General features: G+C 40.3%; 2 protein-coding genes across 3 annotated transcripts in view; both read right to left on the bottom strand.

The window, feature by feature from the left end:
- Nucleotides 1-528: 528 nt before the first annotated feature.
- Nucleotides 529-2,809, bottom strand: LOC310957144 (uncharacterized protein). The gene is made up of 2 exons (XM_083927590.1): nt 2,706-2,809; nt 529-1,527 (listed from the first exon to the last, which is right to left on the bottom strand). The coding sequence occupies exon 2, from the start codon at nt 1,517-1,519 to the stop codon at nt 773-775; it is 747 nt and encodes a 248-aa protein (XP_083783716.1). The 5' UTR covers nt 1,520-1,527; nt 2,706-2,809; the 3' UTR covers nt 529-772.
- A 7,819-nt stretch (nt 2,810-10,628) lies between these two features.
- The window catches only part of ksr1a (kinase suppressor of ras 1a), a 30,352-nt gene continuing 24,134 nt past the window's right edge, over nt 10,629-16,846 (bottom strand). For both annotated transcript variants that reach the window (XM_083927357.1, XM_083927358.1), the window contains exons 11-20: nt 16,146-16,194; nt 15,977-16,040; nt 14,574-14,864; nt 14,294-14,490; nt 14,103-14,199; nt 13,755-13,888; nt 13,191-13,322; nt 12,911-13,046; nt 12,568-12,701; nt 10,629-10,817 (exon numbers count right to left, since the gene is read on the bottom strand). In XM_083927357.1, the coding sequence (XP_083783483.1) occupies nt 10,811-10,817; nt 12,568-12,701; nt 12,911-13,046; nt 13,191-13,322; nt 13,755-13,888; nt 14,103-14,199; nt 14,294-14,490; nt 14,574-14,864; nt 15,977-16,040; nt 16,146-16,194 (1,241 nt within the window). In that variant the 3' untranslated portion in view covers nt 10,629-10,810. The remainder of the gene's footprint in view (nt 10,818-12,567; nt 12,702-12,910; nt 13,047-13,190; nt 13,323-13,754; nt 13,889-14,102; nt 14,200-14,293; nt 14,491-14,573; nt 14,865-15,976; nt 16,041-16,145; nt 16,195-16,846) is intronic.

Here is a 16,846-nt window from a genome sequence, read left to right on the forward strand (position 1 = left end):
AAAGCAGGGGGCTGCATTGAGAAGGGACAAACCATTCAGACTTTTAATGAAGGCTGCACATCCATCATGACATCACAAGTGAGTAGATGAACAAATATCTGCACAAGACGGCGGTAACAGGGGCATATTGGGTTTTTGAAAAGGGTTTTTTGTTTGGGTTTGTCAGCTCTGGCTGAAATAAAACAGAGCGTTCTTTCTGAGTTGAGGGGCACTGCCCGGAGGAAGCACAGTCTTTGCTTGCTAATCAAGCAGAACTCTCTCCCTCTCTCTCTCTCTCTCTCTCTCACACTCACACATGCACACACACACACACACACACACACACACACACACACACACACACACACACACACACACACACACACACACACACACACACACACACACACACACACACACACACACACACACACACACACACACACACACACGCACAAACACACACACGCACACACGCACACACACACACACGCACATCTCAAAAAATGAAGCTTGAGACACAAATTGACTTGAACAAGTGTATTATAATATTAATATACAGAATTTTAATGTTAAAACACCTGTATATCAATTACAATATCAACCAATTATTTTCAACCAGAAATGTTCAGGGCTCAGTTTAACAGAATTAACAACACATGCAGTGAACTAAGTGTAAAGGAAAAGCTGCTGATAAAAGTATCCTTCATTAACAGTAAATGGGTTGCAAAACTATAGGGAAGTAAAGGCAGGTGCTGAGGAAACTCAGCTTTGGCATCACACAAACACAACTCTACACCACATCCTTTGAGGAGGAGGCTGCTATAGCTTGGTCAGACTGGGTGGCCTCCTCACGTGGCTTTGAGGAGGATGCATTTTCAGCAACAGGTGTAGTTAAAGCTTCCTCACTCTTTGCAATGTCCACTACCTCCTTTTTGTTCTCCTCGCCCATTTGTCCATCCTTGCTTCCCTCCCCTTCTTCTTCCTTGGTGGAACCATTACCCATCTCCTCCTGTGTTTCATGGATGTCAGACATTAACACACTGGTCTCTTTGGCTTCTGTCTCTGATGTGCTTTTGTTCTTCTTGGCAGTTCCCATCCAGTATTCATTGGCGCTGATCAGGTCAGCGTTGCTGCTCAGCATCTTGATGCGTCTGCTCAATTGGCACACCTTCCATAACAGCAACAGAGTAGAAACCACCAGAATACTACAGGCTATGATCAGTCCGCCAGACACCATGAACACTGGAATACATTCTTTCCTGTAAAACATAAACCCTTGTGGGCGAGGTGAAGGTGAAGCGTTATTACTGTTGGAGACCTGGGAAACTGTTGTAGGTGACTTAGTGGTGGCTTCCGCCATGGTGCTGGCGTCACTGCTGAGATCAGCCATTGATGGTGTTTGAGAAGCTGGAATACTGGAGCTCTCTGAAGTCTCTGTTGAAAAATTAGCAGAAGGAGGTCCTGTTGTCTTTTGAGCTGCACACAATAGCGTGCCCAGGATTTCTATGCAGTAGAACAGGTAGAGAAGGCCATTCATGTTGGTATCTGAGAAGATACAAGAAGGGATAGCAGGTCAGTTTAAACTGAGTTTTGCAATACATATCTAATACAGTAAGGAGAATGAAGAAGAAGCCCAGTCATAGTAGCACCTTACTTTATAATCTATGGGGCAGCCATAATCAAACCAAAATAATGTTTTTGTTGGGTTTGTGCTACAAGTCACCAGTGATGAAAATAATTGTACTTATGCAGATTTAAAAAAATTTTGGGGGGCCTTTTCATGGCTTAAGAAACTTTACATGCAGGACTCTTACTTATAACAGAATATTTCTACACTGCTGCTTTCTCCCACCACTGCAAATCAAATATATTTGTGATAACTGGTAACCATTTTCAAGAACACAGCAGAATATCATAGATTAATAATTTACTTATTTCCCTTTTTCTGATTTATTTGACTGCTTTGCGTCACAAACTACGTTTTTTTTGGGTGGGGGGGGGGGGGGGGGTGCTCATGTCTAATCAAATGGAAAATTGCTAATTAACTAAGACAAAGTAGATTTTTGACAATAAAAACACTGAACAACATGCTCATCTGCATGTCGTTCAGTGTGATGTGTCTTCAAGGATCTCAAGCAAGTTCATTATAGTACATCTGAACCAGCAGCTGTCCCCCAAAATATATATTAAAAAAAACTAAAGGAGGGTTTACAAAATGGTAAGCAGGGATGCACTGTAATGTATGTCATTTGAAACACTGGTATGATCCCTTAACATTGATTTAGCTTTGAATTTATTGGCTACGGTGCTTGGATTGTTTTGGGTACAAATTGTCCCCATACTTTCCCATACAGTAAATCATTCTTTTCAGATTCATCAGTTTTCAGTATCCATTATCATATTCTTGCATTGTTTGAGGACATTTTCTGTGAATATATGATTGTAATTGCACAGAAAGACTCCTGAAACAGATGTAAACTTGTGTTGAAGTAATACAAAACATTTTGTAATTTATATATTTCATAATGTACAAGGCAGCTTTTAAAGTAGTCAAAAATATTATACAGCACTAACTATAAATAGATGTTAGCACCACTTCCTTCTTATTAGGGTTCTTACCATTTGTGTCCTCAAAATAAAGTTCACACTATTATTCTTTGGACCATTCGTCAGTGTTCACAGCTTTCAAAATAAAAGTACGTATTAATGCATCTGGTACTTACATTGTTGGTGATCTTGATATAGTTCCAAGAAGAATAAGGTTTTGTATAAGTAAATATGGATGCAATGTGCTGCAAATAAGGAGAAAGAAGCGTGAAAAAGAAGCACTGACAATGTTGAATGACAGACTCATCTGGCTGCCTTTTTCTTACTTCTCCATTTGGACTATAATAAGAAAAGGAAGTGGTTTTGGTTTTACTGTTCAGTACTTGAAGTGGTCACGCATGTGTTGCCCGGCACACTAAAAAAGTTGCAAGCACTCTCAATGTTCACTCAAAGCTCATTTATGGTAAAATAGCTCTAACTCACTGATCATTTTATGTATGTTTGGCCCATAGTTGTGAGAGTAAAACTAACATTTAAAAAATCAAAAACAGTGCCCTCAGTCCAAACTAGAATCTGAATGCCACCAATGTCAGAAATTTGTTCCTTTAACACAAACAGTTAAGAAGCATTTTGCGTAGTATATAGGACAGACAGAAAATGGGCTGAGAGAGATAGAGGGGGAGACATGAGGCAAAGGGCCGCAGGTCAGAGTCTAACCCGAGGTCGCTGTCTCAAGGAGCTTCAGCCTCTTTACATGGGGCGACCAATCTAACCACTCAGCCACTGCCCACCCCATTTTGCACATTTTTTTATTTGTGAAAATTATAATGTCTTTCTGTCTCTTTTTTGGAAGCTGACATGCTGATGGGCCATTTTATCTCTTACATAGTTTATAATAACTTTGTCTTCTCACTGACGCCCACAGAACATTTTAGGTGACATAACTGGAATAAACACGCATACGTCCGTCTTCTTCAGTGTCATCTTCTTATTTTCGTCCAAGCCACAATTTCTCACAGATGACTATAATTATAGTCCATGTTAAAATGTCATGTACCAATAATACAAGGCCTTTTGACATTTTAGTCAGCTAATATCACATGTGGTGGAAAATGTTGCAGCACAACTCATGCACATAGAAACATCAGATCCAAATATGTAAGACGAACCCTGTTCAACATCAGTTCACTGCAAAAAATATAACAAATATTATTTGCATTGATTTCAAATGTATTTATTTAATAAAGTCCCCCTTCTGGTTTCCTCTGTATGTTTGCATTTCCCGTGTGATTTGTGGCCAATTCTGCTGTGTGTGCACCTGGACTCACATAACTTACATGTAGAGTGAAATGCATGATTTGATAAGATGCCTTTTCCCTGCAGGTGACACTAGCGACATGCACAAGAGAAGCTTTCAAACTTCATCCATAAACACACTCCATGCTCCAATACCATCTGTTTTGCAGGCAATGAGCTGAAGACCCTGGAGTGTAAACCCTGCTGCTCAGGATGTTGTGCTTTTGTCATCACGACAATGACACCATGTTTAGACAAGCACATCAACATGACCATAAAAAGGAATTGATAGTAAAACTGATAATAAAATTGTATGATAAAATGATAATATTGGATAACATGTTGTTATTGAGACAGAAGGATGGAAGCAAGTGTACGGGCCTGTCATCATACGTAGTGTTATGATAATAGTAGGGATCGACCGAGATGGATTTTTAAGGACCGATGCCGATACTGTTTTTTTTTTTTCATCAGCCTTAGCCAATGACCGAACTGACCGAATGGCAGCCGATACTACTTTTGCTCCCTCAATTTACATCGAAAAAATGACACATAGATGATAACAAATGCTATGAGTCTCAATTTAAAAAAATAAAAAAAGAACATAAAAAGGCGTCTCCAGCAACACAGAGCTGCCTGTGGACGCCTGTCTGTAAATAATGCCGGGGAAAAACTATTGGCGAACGTAGCAGTCCGCATCACCTGATAATATCGCCCGGCCGATGTATTGGTCTATCACTAGATAATAGTGTTATTACTGTGGCTGACCTCTAAAGCAGCATCAAATTTTTGATTTATTTGATGGTGCAGCTGAAGATTTGAAAGGAAAAAGGTGTGTGTGTGTGTGTGTGTGTGTGTGTGTGTGTGGGGGGGGGGGGGGGGGGGGGGGGGGGGGGCATGTAGCAAAGGGCCAGGATTTTGAGTGGGACCTGGGTTGCTGCTTTAAAGGGGACCTATTACACTCTTTCTCAGTTTCAGACATGTATTTTGTGTTTTTACTAGAACATATTTACATGCTTTAATGCTCAAAAAACACTTGTTCTATCTCATACTGCTCATGGCTACAGCAACCTCTGTCTGAGACGTTCTGTTGCAGCGCAAGCCCCCCTTCAGATAAGCCCAGTCTGCTCTGATTGGTCAGGCACTTCCTGGTCTCCTTCCCTGCTGTTCCTACTACTACTACTACTATTACTGTTGCTAGCTAGTAAGCACTGTGGACATAGCAGGAGAGTGCTCTAAATTTGGGGAGGAATGAGCGACAAATATTTCGGCTTTCTCTGCAGTTAGCATGTAGCTACATGTAGTAAACAGCAGCACGTTCTTCCAGAGCTGCTGGAGCTGTATTTCGTGGGCTTGCCCGACGTGCCGTGGCTGGAGCACATGATCTTATTTGACAAATCCAAGAAGGCTCGATGTCAGACCGCAGAGAAAGTAGAAAAACTGTCTGAAAGAAGGCGTTGACAGCAGATCTGCTGGGTTACCCATAAAAAACATTTACCTCGTTATTTGAGAATTTGGTCATGTTAAGCATGAAAATCCAATATTATGATAAGATTTATATGACAGAAACTAAGAAAGCATAATAGCATAATATTAAGGACTGAGCCTATGGGGCGCACGGTTAACCAGGTGAGCTACCAGGGCGCAACCCTTGATGCTGATTTAATTGGATAAAGCAGAAAGCAGGCTAAATATGTTTTAGAGGAAGTGAGAATAGAAGGAACACAGATGATTTCATCTCAGAAGCCTTAACCATCTTCCCCTGAGTGATGGAAAGTCCCATTTGTCAGTTACAACACTTACAGTAGAGGCAAGGCATGACAAGTTTAGCACTAAGCATAACACATTTCAGCGACAACACAATTCACAAGTGCTTCACATGAGACGGAAAAACATTAGAAAAAGATACCAAAGAAATGCAAGACAATAAAACAAGACACTTACTGTAAATAGTTTAAAGGAGGAAAATGAAATTACAAGATAAAAATAGAATAAGGCAGTGATGTGGGGGTGAATTTAATGCTAGCATTAAGCAGCACTTCCATTTTGTTTTTATCAGTGAATCTCAAAAGACGTGAGGCAGGGGAGAGTAAGAGAAGGAAGAACTAGAAGAATGATCCATGAGCTGGTTGTAAACATGCTGACATTGAGGCTGTAATGTTTTGTCTTTGTCACATGGAGGCTACTGTGTGTCAGGGTGCATCATGTGAGACCCAGCCATCTGCCCTGAAAAGATGCCGGAGAACAGGTTGGAGTTATCGATATTATTGATCCCTTGTGTTGAGTCCTGAGTCTGCTGAACTTGTTGATCCCTCTGTTGACCCTTGGCAGTGGTCCACTGACAAAAAGGGCCTCCAGATAATTAGACAGCTCAACTAAATCCTGCTTTAGCACTTCTGATTGCTCTCTGGAGACTTCACTGGCCCCCGCAGGTAGAGTCATTTTATTCAGTCTGCTTTTTCCCCCTTTTGCTCCACGTAAGACTTTTTTTTGTTGCCCTTTTCTGTTAGATTCTGCATAGAACTCTATACACTCCTATGTCCAAACGTGTCAGCAGTCGTCTCCACTTCCAGCTCCTTGAGATTTATTAATTGTTGAGTTTAAGTTGGCTGAATAAATGTTGTCCTCTGTTGGAGTACAGTCTTACATTTATCTTTAAGCAGTGGTGGAATGTATTATTTACTCAAGTACTGTACTTAAGAACAATTTTGATGTACTTTACTTTAAAATTGACATTTTTGTCCTATTTTACACATCTACTCCGTGACATTTTTGGGGAAACCATTGTACTTTTTACTCTGCTACATGTACTTGAAAACTTTAGTTAGTAGTTATTTTACAGATTCATTAACACAAAATATAAATTGAATAATAAATCGTGGTGCATTATTGTATATTATGCTACCTAGCAGTATACAAAGTGATTAAAACTAGCTCCACCTTTAGCAGTTGTAACATTAAAACTATTTATCTGAAATGGTTCATTCTGTATAATTAGACCTTTTCATTTTGACACTTTAAGTTATTTGTTGCTAATACTTTTACTTAAATAAAAAATTTGAATGCAGGACATTTACTTGTAGTATTGCTACCTTTACTTAAGTAGAACTTCTGAATACTTCTTCCACCACAGTTTTATTGCCCATATTTTCCCAGCAGGTAGACGTCCCATCCACAGCACAAGATTCCATAGATTTCGTTTCAGTGAGGGAAAGTTATGGTGTCATTTGGAGATCGATGGCCGAGTTGAATTCTGATGAACTAGCTCGCCCGGCTCAAGACACTGGCAGAGTGTTGTAGATTTCAAAAGACTTCTCCAGCTCAAATATCCTGGTCTCAAGCACAGCTATCTTCTGTAACAATTTATACGACGGTCTGTGCACTTCATTGATTCTGATGAGCACAGAGGCAGTCAAGTGCAGCCCGGGGCACAATACTGTCAGTATAGTTCACAGAGCGGCTTGTTAGAATTGTAAGTTACAGAAAGCAGATAACATAGATAATCTCAACTCAGACGTTATTATAAATAATCTCCCTTCTGTTGTGGTTTGAGAGGGAAAAGTAGAGCAATATGGTGTTACACTGGTGTCAATATTTCTCAAGCCCAGAATTCATAACAAAAACAAACAGATTACTAATTGTTATTTACTTTGATTACCATGCAGGAAAGAAAGGACATTCTGTGTCTGGCCTCCCACTGAAGGATACAGTTTGCCCTCACCAAATGCTGCTCATGTGATCCAGTACCAGTTGGAGTCAAAGAGCTTTTAGTTGCAGTGCATCATCAGGATACAAGGTCCTTTCTTTTCTGTTGGATTGATACCAGTATGCAGAAATCAATCCATCATTCTTACTAGTCAACGCCACACTTCAGATGCATCCTTCCTGATAACAAGTTTCAAGGACCGAATGCAAGTATTTATCATTTCACTGACAGCTCCCAAGGCCTTATATTATGTGATATACAGCTTTTAAGTGATGACTAAGAACAAAAGCGAAAAAAAAAGGAAGACCGTTTTTCCCCTGAAGCTTATAAAGCATTACCCATGCTGACAGTCCAAACAACAAGATTATAACTATGGATAAGTGTGGATAAATAAAATATCTGAGCCAGATTTGGACGTAGATGCAAGTGGCCTTACTTAACCATAGTACTGGTATATCAGTTTTGAACCAGATGATACTCTGTTACACGAAGAAGAGTCCTCCTGAATGCGCTCTGAGAAGCTTTTTTCTCCATTCATTTTGGAGCAGCTTCAGACATTTTAGCTGACAAACTCATAAATTAAAGCGGGTCCCAGATTTAGGAGATAGTAACTCATTTTCACATCAGCTGATTCAGCTGTTCTAGATTAAAGAATGCTCACTCTCTCACACCTGAACATTGCATAATACACAAAACATACACTGCAACAAAACAAGATCTGACCAAACTTCATGTTAAATGCACACAGCTGTAATAATAAAACTATTTCTTTCTGTTGTGTCTGTATGCCACCTAGAGGACAACTGGGATATTGAACATTACGCAGCTGCTGCAATCTTATTCATAACATTCTGCTCAAATAAGTGTCAAGGTCCATTATTAACCCTGAAAGGAGTTTTTGCAAGGGCTAACACTTCTCAAGCAGATCCACTTGAGACATGAAACTAGCCCAGGTGGGCTCTCAAGGGTCTGATTTCTGCGCTCTTCTTCCTTCACATTCCAGAGTGGAGCCTTATCATTTTCAGCAACCCTTTTTTCACTCTTCTAGCCACAACACTAACCGTCTTTCTAACTTGCAACAGTTATTTGTTTTGTAAAATGTAGAATTATTGTTTAAAATAAATGCATGCTTTGAATCCACATATTTGTGTGCCTCCAATCTACGTATGTCCCAGTATAACAACTCGGACTTAAAATCAATACTTTTTTTCCCTAGGATAAAGTCAAATCGATTCAAAAATTAATCACAAACTGATTAATGTGCACAATTTATGGCATTTCCATTACTTGTCTGCATTTTCTCTTTATATAAAACCGATATCTCAGTACAAGCACATGATTATTTTGTTTCATTTTCTGCACTGTGCATAGTGCAATCCAACAACTGAAACTGGTATGTATCTAGCAGTTATAAATCTCTCGTTTGTACGTGATAAACTTAGTTATTTTAAGAATAAATCAGTTATACTGCAGCCTCATATTGCTGCATTACAACAGGAGAATAAATGTGTCCACTCCTTTGTTACATGACAAGCCTCATTTTATTGTCTTTTCATGGATGAAAACAGAAACTGCGTGTACAGAATGGAAGTCACATGCAATACAAAAATATGAATTTTTACAATAACATAGAAAAACATGTATTGGCCCATTCTAAAAAAACTTGTACAGCTTTTTTACAGTATTTTATACATGAAAAATATAAATATATATACATTTGTAATCGCTATAGCAGTACCTATTCAAAAACGTGATGTATTTTACATATAAAATGTCATACAAATATTAGAAGAATCATGTCCATTTGCTATACATTAAATAATATATGTACATTACATAGCATTGGATTTGAACCACAACATTTACTGCAGTCTTTCACGAAAAACCAACCCCTACGTATTCCAACACAGTACGCTCACAGTCGCACGTGCACCCACACACACACACAGACACACAGACACACACACACACACACACAACGCATAAATACAGTACAAGCACGCCAACTGAAGCCAGCAATCACAAACAGTATACACAAGCTCGCACAAGAGGTAATGTCTTAGGAAGATATAGGACACTTTTGCGCCAGGTTCCTGATTTATTTTCTTTTTTGCGCAGAGTATGAAATAAACTTCTTGAAGAAAGGATCGTTCTAAATAACTCATATTCTTATAAGGTGCACTTTACACTTCAATGGATGGAGATTATTATTTAAAAAAAGTATTTTATTATAAATAGCCAGCATTATTCTATCCCCATGTGGATTGTGAATGATAAAGGAATATTTCACCCGTGTCTTTTCCTTTCGGCTATTGTTTAGCATACAGAAGTCTTCATCAGTGCCCAGTTTTTGAATGCATCCAATAAACAGTGAATTTACCAGGTTATACTCCAAAAAGACAACATACAAGTGACCATATCACACTGCCCAAGCCTCTTAGACCCTCCTGAAAAAAAAACCCCACTGCAAATATGACTATTCAAAACCAAACTAAACAACAACAACAACAACAACAACAACAACAACAACAATAACAAAAAGAGTTCATGATTATTATTATTTTTTTCTGGTTGACAAAGTGCATATTGTGTCTAGACATGGGCTGGTGAACATCTCAGCACATGCCAACTAAAACCATCACAAACTGAGAGAGAGGAGGAGAGAGAGGCAGTTGGTTTTTAAAACATCACTCAGCTTGCAAACGTGTGTCAACACCCCTCAGGGTGAAAACGCAGACAAATTAAGTGGTCCATTTGGTAGTAGAGTTTGTTTTATGTCCACCGGTGTGTTTGCGTGTGTTTCAGAGCGCAACAAAAAGAACAGTGTGAACAACTACATCACAGCAGCACAGAGAAAGATGAGCGGGCCGAGGACGGGGCGGCCATCAGCAGGCACGGACCGCAGCGCACTGGTCACTCTCAGCGCAGACACCACAAGCCAGTTATTCACAAGCCTCAGAGCCCCGAACAACAGTGCAGAGCAAAACCAAAAGAGAGGCAAAGAGATATTATACGATAGGAGGCAAAGCGTGAAGGACGACAGCTGTGTCCCCCCCCTCCTCCCCTCCCTGCTCCCGCCACACCTTGCTCCACCGATCCTCTCTTCCCAACAAGAAAACGCAACGCTTAGACATGGAAGATCCGACTGTGGATTAGTGGAAGCAGTGACTGTTCCGGGGAGAGGCAATGCTTTGATCAATCCTGTAAGAGTTAAGGATACAGGAGCATGCAAGGCAGACCCAGGCTTTGTTTTGCATTGCTTATGTTTCAGAGCGACTGCTACAACCTAGATTTGAAAAGAGAAAAAAGAAAAGAGAGAAAAGAGCAAAAGGAAAACACAAACGTTAGATGGTTAGTGAAAGTGTAACAGCTTTACAGTGAAGAAAAGCATCATTTGAAAAGCAGCAAGATATTACACACGTGTAGATTAGTTGAAGGACATTCACCGCATGAAAACAGGTCAGGCTGTGTGAGTTCTTTCATCAGTTTATGACAAAGCAGAGCTTTTTAAGTCATTTGCATTGTTTCCTTTTTAAAGAAATCATGCTCGCATCTCTCACATCATGCAGCTCAACAAATCTGGCATTCAACTATAGAGGATTGATAGCGAGGGCCCTTCACTACTGGTTAAAATAGAAATAAAATGGCAGCTTGCAGCCTTGGAGCAAACACAATAAAAGTTTATGAAAAAGCCAACCAGGAATGAGAAGCAGAGGACAAGTAGGAAACATGTTGTGAATGCAAGGTTGTACTGAAGTCATGTAAATTAATGTGTAGATGTTTCGTGGTGGCAGGAAGTGAAAAAGCTGGTCTGAGTAAAAAGAGGATGAAATCTATTTTGGTGCAGACATGTACATGTACATCACATGAAGAAGTGAGAAGTGAGGTTTTTTTTTTCTTACAGATTTTCCGGTTGTGACTTTTTAGATACAAAAATTCTCCTAACTCTTTTTACACTTTGGACAGTTAAACTCAACTTAAAGGAGGAGTGTGTAGCAACGGTGGCCTTCAGGTAACTTTAAAACGCGAAAGGCCCTCTCTGGAGCCAGAATTTGGTTTGTCTGTTCTGCACAACTGTAAAAACTTGGTGGTGCAATATGGCAGACTCTATGGATGAGGATTCGCTTGCTCATTCTAAGCTAACAAAAACAAAACTATTCTTAGTTTCAGGTGGTTAGAGAAAACATAATCTCTGCCAATAGATCCCCCTAAATCGTTCACACTGCTTCATTAAAATGGCCCATATTTATAGCTAGATGACAGCGAGAACAAAGAAATGACTATGTTATCACACAGTTAACCTCTTCCTTCTGCTGATTCTCGCAACTTTACTGTTGTTTCAAGCGGGCACGCACACACACACACACACACACACACACACACACACACACACACGCACACGCACACGCACACGCACACACACAGGACTGAAATTAATGCAAATACAACGCATAACTTTATATCTGTGTGGATCAGTCATATAAATCTTTACTTCTCTTGCCAGTCTCTTTTATGAAACAGGAAATTGCCATGACAACACATTATCCAATGTTTGACAGCGACAGTCATCCCTGCGATACATATTTCTGTCAAGAACGCGCAATTTCTGTCATGAAACAAACAACGAGAAAACAAATATATGAATCTTTCCCATTCACAATTCAAAATCACAAAGTTCACATTTCATTAGAGAGCAAGCGACAGCTGAGCTGAGAAGAGCTATGCTGCAGTGCAGTGAGTGTGTGACCAAGAACCGAAATTATGGAATACTTCAAACGTATTGAAGTTGTTTGATTTTTAAAATATATCAAACAGATATACATTTATGAATCTTATTCAAATATAAGACTAAGTCACCCCAACCCGAACCCCTGAAGGCTGCAGTCTCTTTATTGTTTGTAGAGTTTGGAGTCAATGACGAATAGGATCATGACTGACAAACTGTTGTACCACAAGAATGCACAACGAGAGATAAGGGATCTTTTTTTTTTGTCTCTCCAGTGTCTTCACATCTTTCTTCATTTCTGGATACCTACTCTGCAGACTTCCAGAAGTGTCCAGGGTGGGAGAGCCTGCGGTTGAGTTTGGGCAGCTTCTCCAGCATGTCAGCCAGCTGGGTGAAGGTGGGCCTCTCTCTCAGGTCGTACGCCCAGCAGGCAGACAGGATCTCCTGAGACGACAAACCATTTTGAGTCAATGCAACTGAGCCACGCACCCCCTGGACTGTGGACTATGAATGATGATCAATCGAAAACGTTCTCGCAACATCTTCAAATCTCTCCATCACTAGAGCACAGCTTATTCGCAACCCTTATACAAACAGAATGTACATTCACTTTTCTGAGTGACTGACACACTTGTGATTCCGTTTTAACTCACAGTGACCTCCTTGCCGAGGCTGATCTCCGCCAAGACCTTCTTTATGCCCTCTCCACTCCCCACCTGCCAGATAGTAGCTTCCACGTGCTGGTTGGTGATTGGCCAGTCCCTAGCCTGAAGCTCATACCAAATGGTGCTTAGAGAAGGAAAGAATAAGTAGGATTATTCCTAAATTCTCTAAGTAAAGTAAGCTTTTTTTTTTGTTTTTAAGTCAGAAACAGGTGTGACAGAACAATAGGTCGTCAGAGCTTAAACTAAGTTACCAAAAATGAGAACTTACCCAAAGGCGTATACATCTGCTGAAGTGGAAAATGGAAGGCGGTCCTCATTGTTACCTGGGCTCATCCTGCGAACAATCTCTGGTGCGAGATAACAAATCCATCCATGTGGAAGTTTAAGTTTGTTCTCACGCCTGAAAAAAAAGAAAAAAAGAAAAGGTACACATTTGTCAGTAGCAAATCAAATGGAGTGGAAAATCTGAGTGGAAGGATGCATTAACTAGAGTGGAAAATGCATTAACTAAATGTAGTCCATCTCCTACTCCTGTATGCAAAAAGCTATTCATGAAGCCATACACAAAGGGAGTATAACATTGGCAAGCTGTGTGTTCAAAATGCCCCTCAAATAACAAGAGTGCGCTGGAAAGTATTTGGATTTTTGCAATCAGGAGACTTCAGACACAAAAATACTGGCTGACAATGGGGGAATGCCTGAAGGACTGGAGCGGCTGTGGACTGCAGCAATTATTACAAATAGCTGGTTCTCCCCAGGTAATAACAGTGTGGTGTGAAAAGCACTTTGGCTGAGGTTGTGTTTTCAAGGCCTCTTGAGTGGCGTTTCTTACCTCCCCTCCTGAACGACTCCCGAGATCCCAAACAGCCCGAAGTCTGTGATTATGACTTTATTTGTATCATGGAAAACATTCTTAGACTTGAGGTCTTTGTGAACAATGCCTTTAGCGTGCAGATAGCCCATTCCCTGTGTCGGAAGACAAAGCAACTATTTGAGTCTTTTTGCTGTGGCATTGGCTTTTCATACACATATCATATTTAATAAATATGACTTTTCTTATCATACAGATTTTCCTGTTTCTTAAAATGTAAATATTTCATGGCATGCAAGTCAGTTTGTGGATGTGAAATGTGGCTTCATTACAAATGCATAAATGAGAAGTGTGAAAAAGAAGCATTACCTTTACAATCTCCTGAGCGATTTGTCTCGTCTTATTAATATCCAAAGTGTTTTTCGTGTCTCTGACAACTGAATACAGGGTCCTCCCTTTGCAGAAACTGTTGGGGGAGAAGGAAGATTCAAAATTGTAAATGACACCATGTATTCGGGGTAAAATCATTTCAGAGGTGTGTTTAATATTTCTGCTCTAACCTGGTGATGATGGCTAGGTGGGGTGGAGCCATGCAGGCCCCCATGAAGAGGACCACATTCTCGTGCCTGGTCTGCCTGTAGTTCATCACCTCCTTTTTAAAGAGCTTCAGGTGGTCCTGATTGTTCCCATCAATTTCAAGGAGTCGGATAGCTACCTCTCCGTGCCACCGACCCTTATGCACTTTGCCCCAGCGGCCCTGCAGGGACAGACGGCTTCAGCAGAAATGCCTTTTTGGGAACATGATACATATACTCTGGAAGTTTAGCTCAGATTCCTCACCTTTCCTATGAGTTCTCCGAGGTCCAGCTGCTCAAACGGGATGTCCCACTCCTGCAGGTAGACGCTGGTCTGACTCGCCTTGCGGGAGATGGGGCCCTTCCACTGGTTTCCCCGAGAGCTCGGCAGATCATCCAGCTCGTCGCACTCGCCGTCCGAGCCCATGTTCATCCTCATGTCCTCCTCATCATCGTCCTCATCTTCCCCTTCGTTTTCATCCTCATCCTCTTCTTCCTCATTATCGTCCTCCGCTTCTGGGTCTTCATCTTCAACCTCGATTTCCTCCTCCCCTTCCTGCAAGAGTGTGGTGATGGCTTTGTTAATCTATAGTATGCACTCACTGGCATTTTTATTACAAATTAAGAAAATACTGGTAAAATAGTATATAAAGCATATGCATCTCCCTATTGGAAGGCTATTTAGTTTTATGGAGGTATTGCTTTTTCCTTTGTCTCCAGCTCTGTGTTGCTGTCTCAGTTGTAAAATAGTGATATTTACACAACAGCAAGACTCTCCTGGTTAAATTAATAACACCACAGCTCCAGCATCATCACAGCCAAACAGGTCTAACATGGTTCCAATAAACAAATGTCAGAGGAGCTGCTGTTTTTGGTTAATGCCAGGCCATTAACATGAAAATTATTCACACCTGGAATCTGGGTATTTTAATGAGATGAAAAATTTAAATCATACATTATATGTTGTCCTGTTGAGCTTAATCCTCTACAATGTATCAGAGGCCCTCACATCACCTGAATAAAACAGATATAAGAGAATCCTTTGTCTTCTATGATGCTTTGTATGGTTCTCAATCTTACAGTGTCGGATAGACGACATCAAACATCAGTGAGTCCTCACACTGGAGAGGCTCATACATGTTCTCCAAGGAGACATGAATGGGTTTCCTCTGTCTGAAGTTAAATATTTTATAGGGGAGGACTATGCTGAAATCATATCAAAGGGTTTTGCAACTTTGGGATTAAGGTGATCCTTAAAGGGTAAAGTCTTCATGAACTTTAATGATCTATGTGTGTGTGTGTGTGTTTGCATGTGTTGTTTTCTTCTTTCGTCTGTTAGTCTGATTGTTTGAATGCTCAGTTGTTGTCTGTGCCTAGTACAGTCTTTGTGTTACTGTAAGTACCATTCTTTTTAAAGAGTAGTATTAGGTGTTTAACCGGTATACAGTGAAAATAAAAAGATTGAAAGAAGGAAAAATTGCTTTCATCATATTACTAAAAGGTGATCTAAAGCATCTGAATTGATGTTACAGATCTACTGCAGTTTGAGAGAAATGAGCGTGAAACATGACTCTCATGCAAAGACACATTTGAGAAAAATGACTCTCAAATACACGATAGTAAATCCTGAATTTTCTAGACTGAGTACACATCATGTTGCAACATTACCTCTTCATCATCATCTTCTACCAGTTCAGAGTGTATGTCATCTGCCGACTGCTCTATCTCACTGCTGTGACACAGAGAATGTATATCAGAGGGGTCAAATCCAAGACAAATTAAATAATTTAACGAGCGCATACTGTCACTGAATTAACTTTCAAAATAAATGTCTTACACTGTGTCTTGGAGGACATCAGGGTGCAAATGTGCAGGACTGGAGACATCTGTAGACACAAACAGGACAGTTTAAGGAGCAAAAGTTCTCTCTCCTCTGCCTTTCCCTTTAAGAAAACCTCATGGCCCACCACATACAGAACATGACTGCTCATGCAATTTCCCACTACCACCACTAGATGGTGCCAAAGGACCTTTAAGGGTCAACATGCACAGAGTGAAAGACAGCTACAGTAACTGCTACAACCCAAAAAGCAAACATGCAGAGGACGAAGAGAGCTATGGGGGGGAATTTGAGGTTTGGAGAATGGAATGATGGGAGTATTACAATGTAGCATGACACTTTGGGACCGTCAACTCACCGGGGAAGATAAACTGCTGTCTATGCTGAAAATAGCAGGCAGCTTTTGCAACAAAAAAAATAAAATAAAAATAAGAGAGGGAAAGACGGACAAGCATGGCAGGGAGAAAGACTGTTGGTTAGAGAAGCTTTGAATTAACAGATGCTGTAAAAAGCACAGTCGTTCTTCATTGTTAATGTTATATATGGAGAAAGAAGGGAAGAGAAAAGTGTTTGTGGCTCATACTATTGAAGACTGTAATGTTAGAAACTGATTCATGGAAAATACTCTGCATAATAAGGAGAAATTAAGAGTACAAAGTTAGCACGTACATTTCAGCGTGTACAGAATGTGAGTCTGG

This window comes from Echiichthys vipera (genome assembly GCF_963691815.1).
Source record: "Echiichthys vipera genome assembly, chromosome: 14".
In the NCBI taxonomy this organism is placed as follows: Eukaryota; Metazoa; Chordata; class Actinopteri; order Perciformes; family Trachinidae; genus Echiichthys; species Echiichthys vipera.

Coding starts and splice junctions, on each gene's coding strand:
- LOC310957144 (XM_083927590.1), bottom strand. CDS start 1,519: ATGAATGGCCTTCTCTACCTGTTCTACTGCATAGAAATCCTGGGCACG.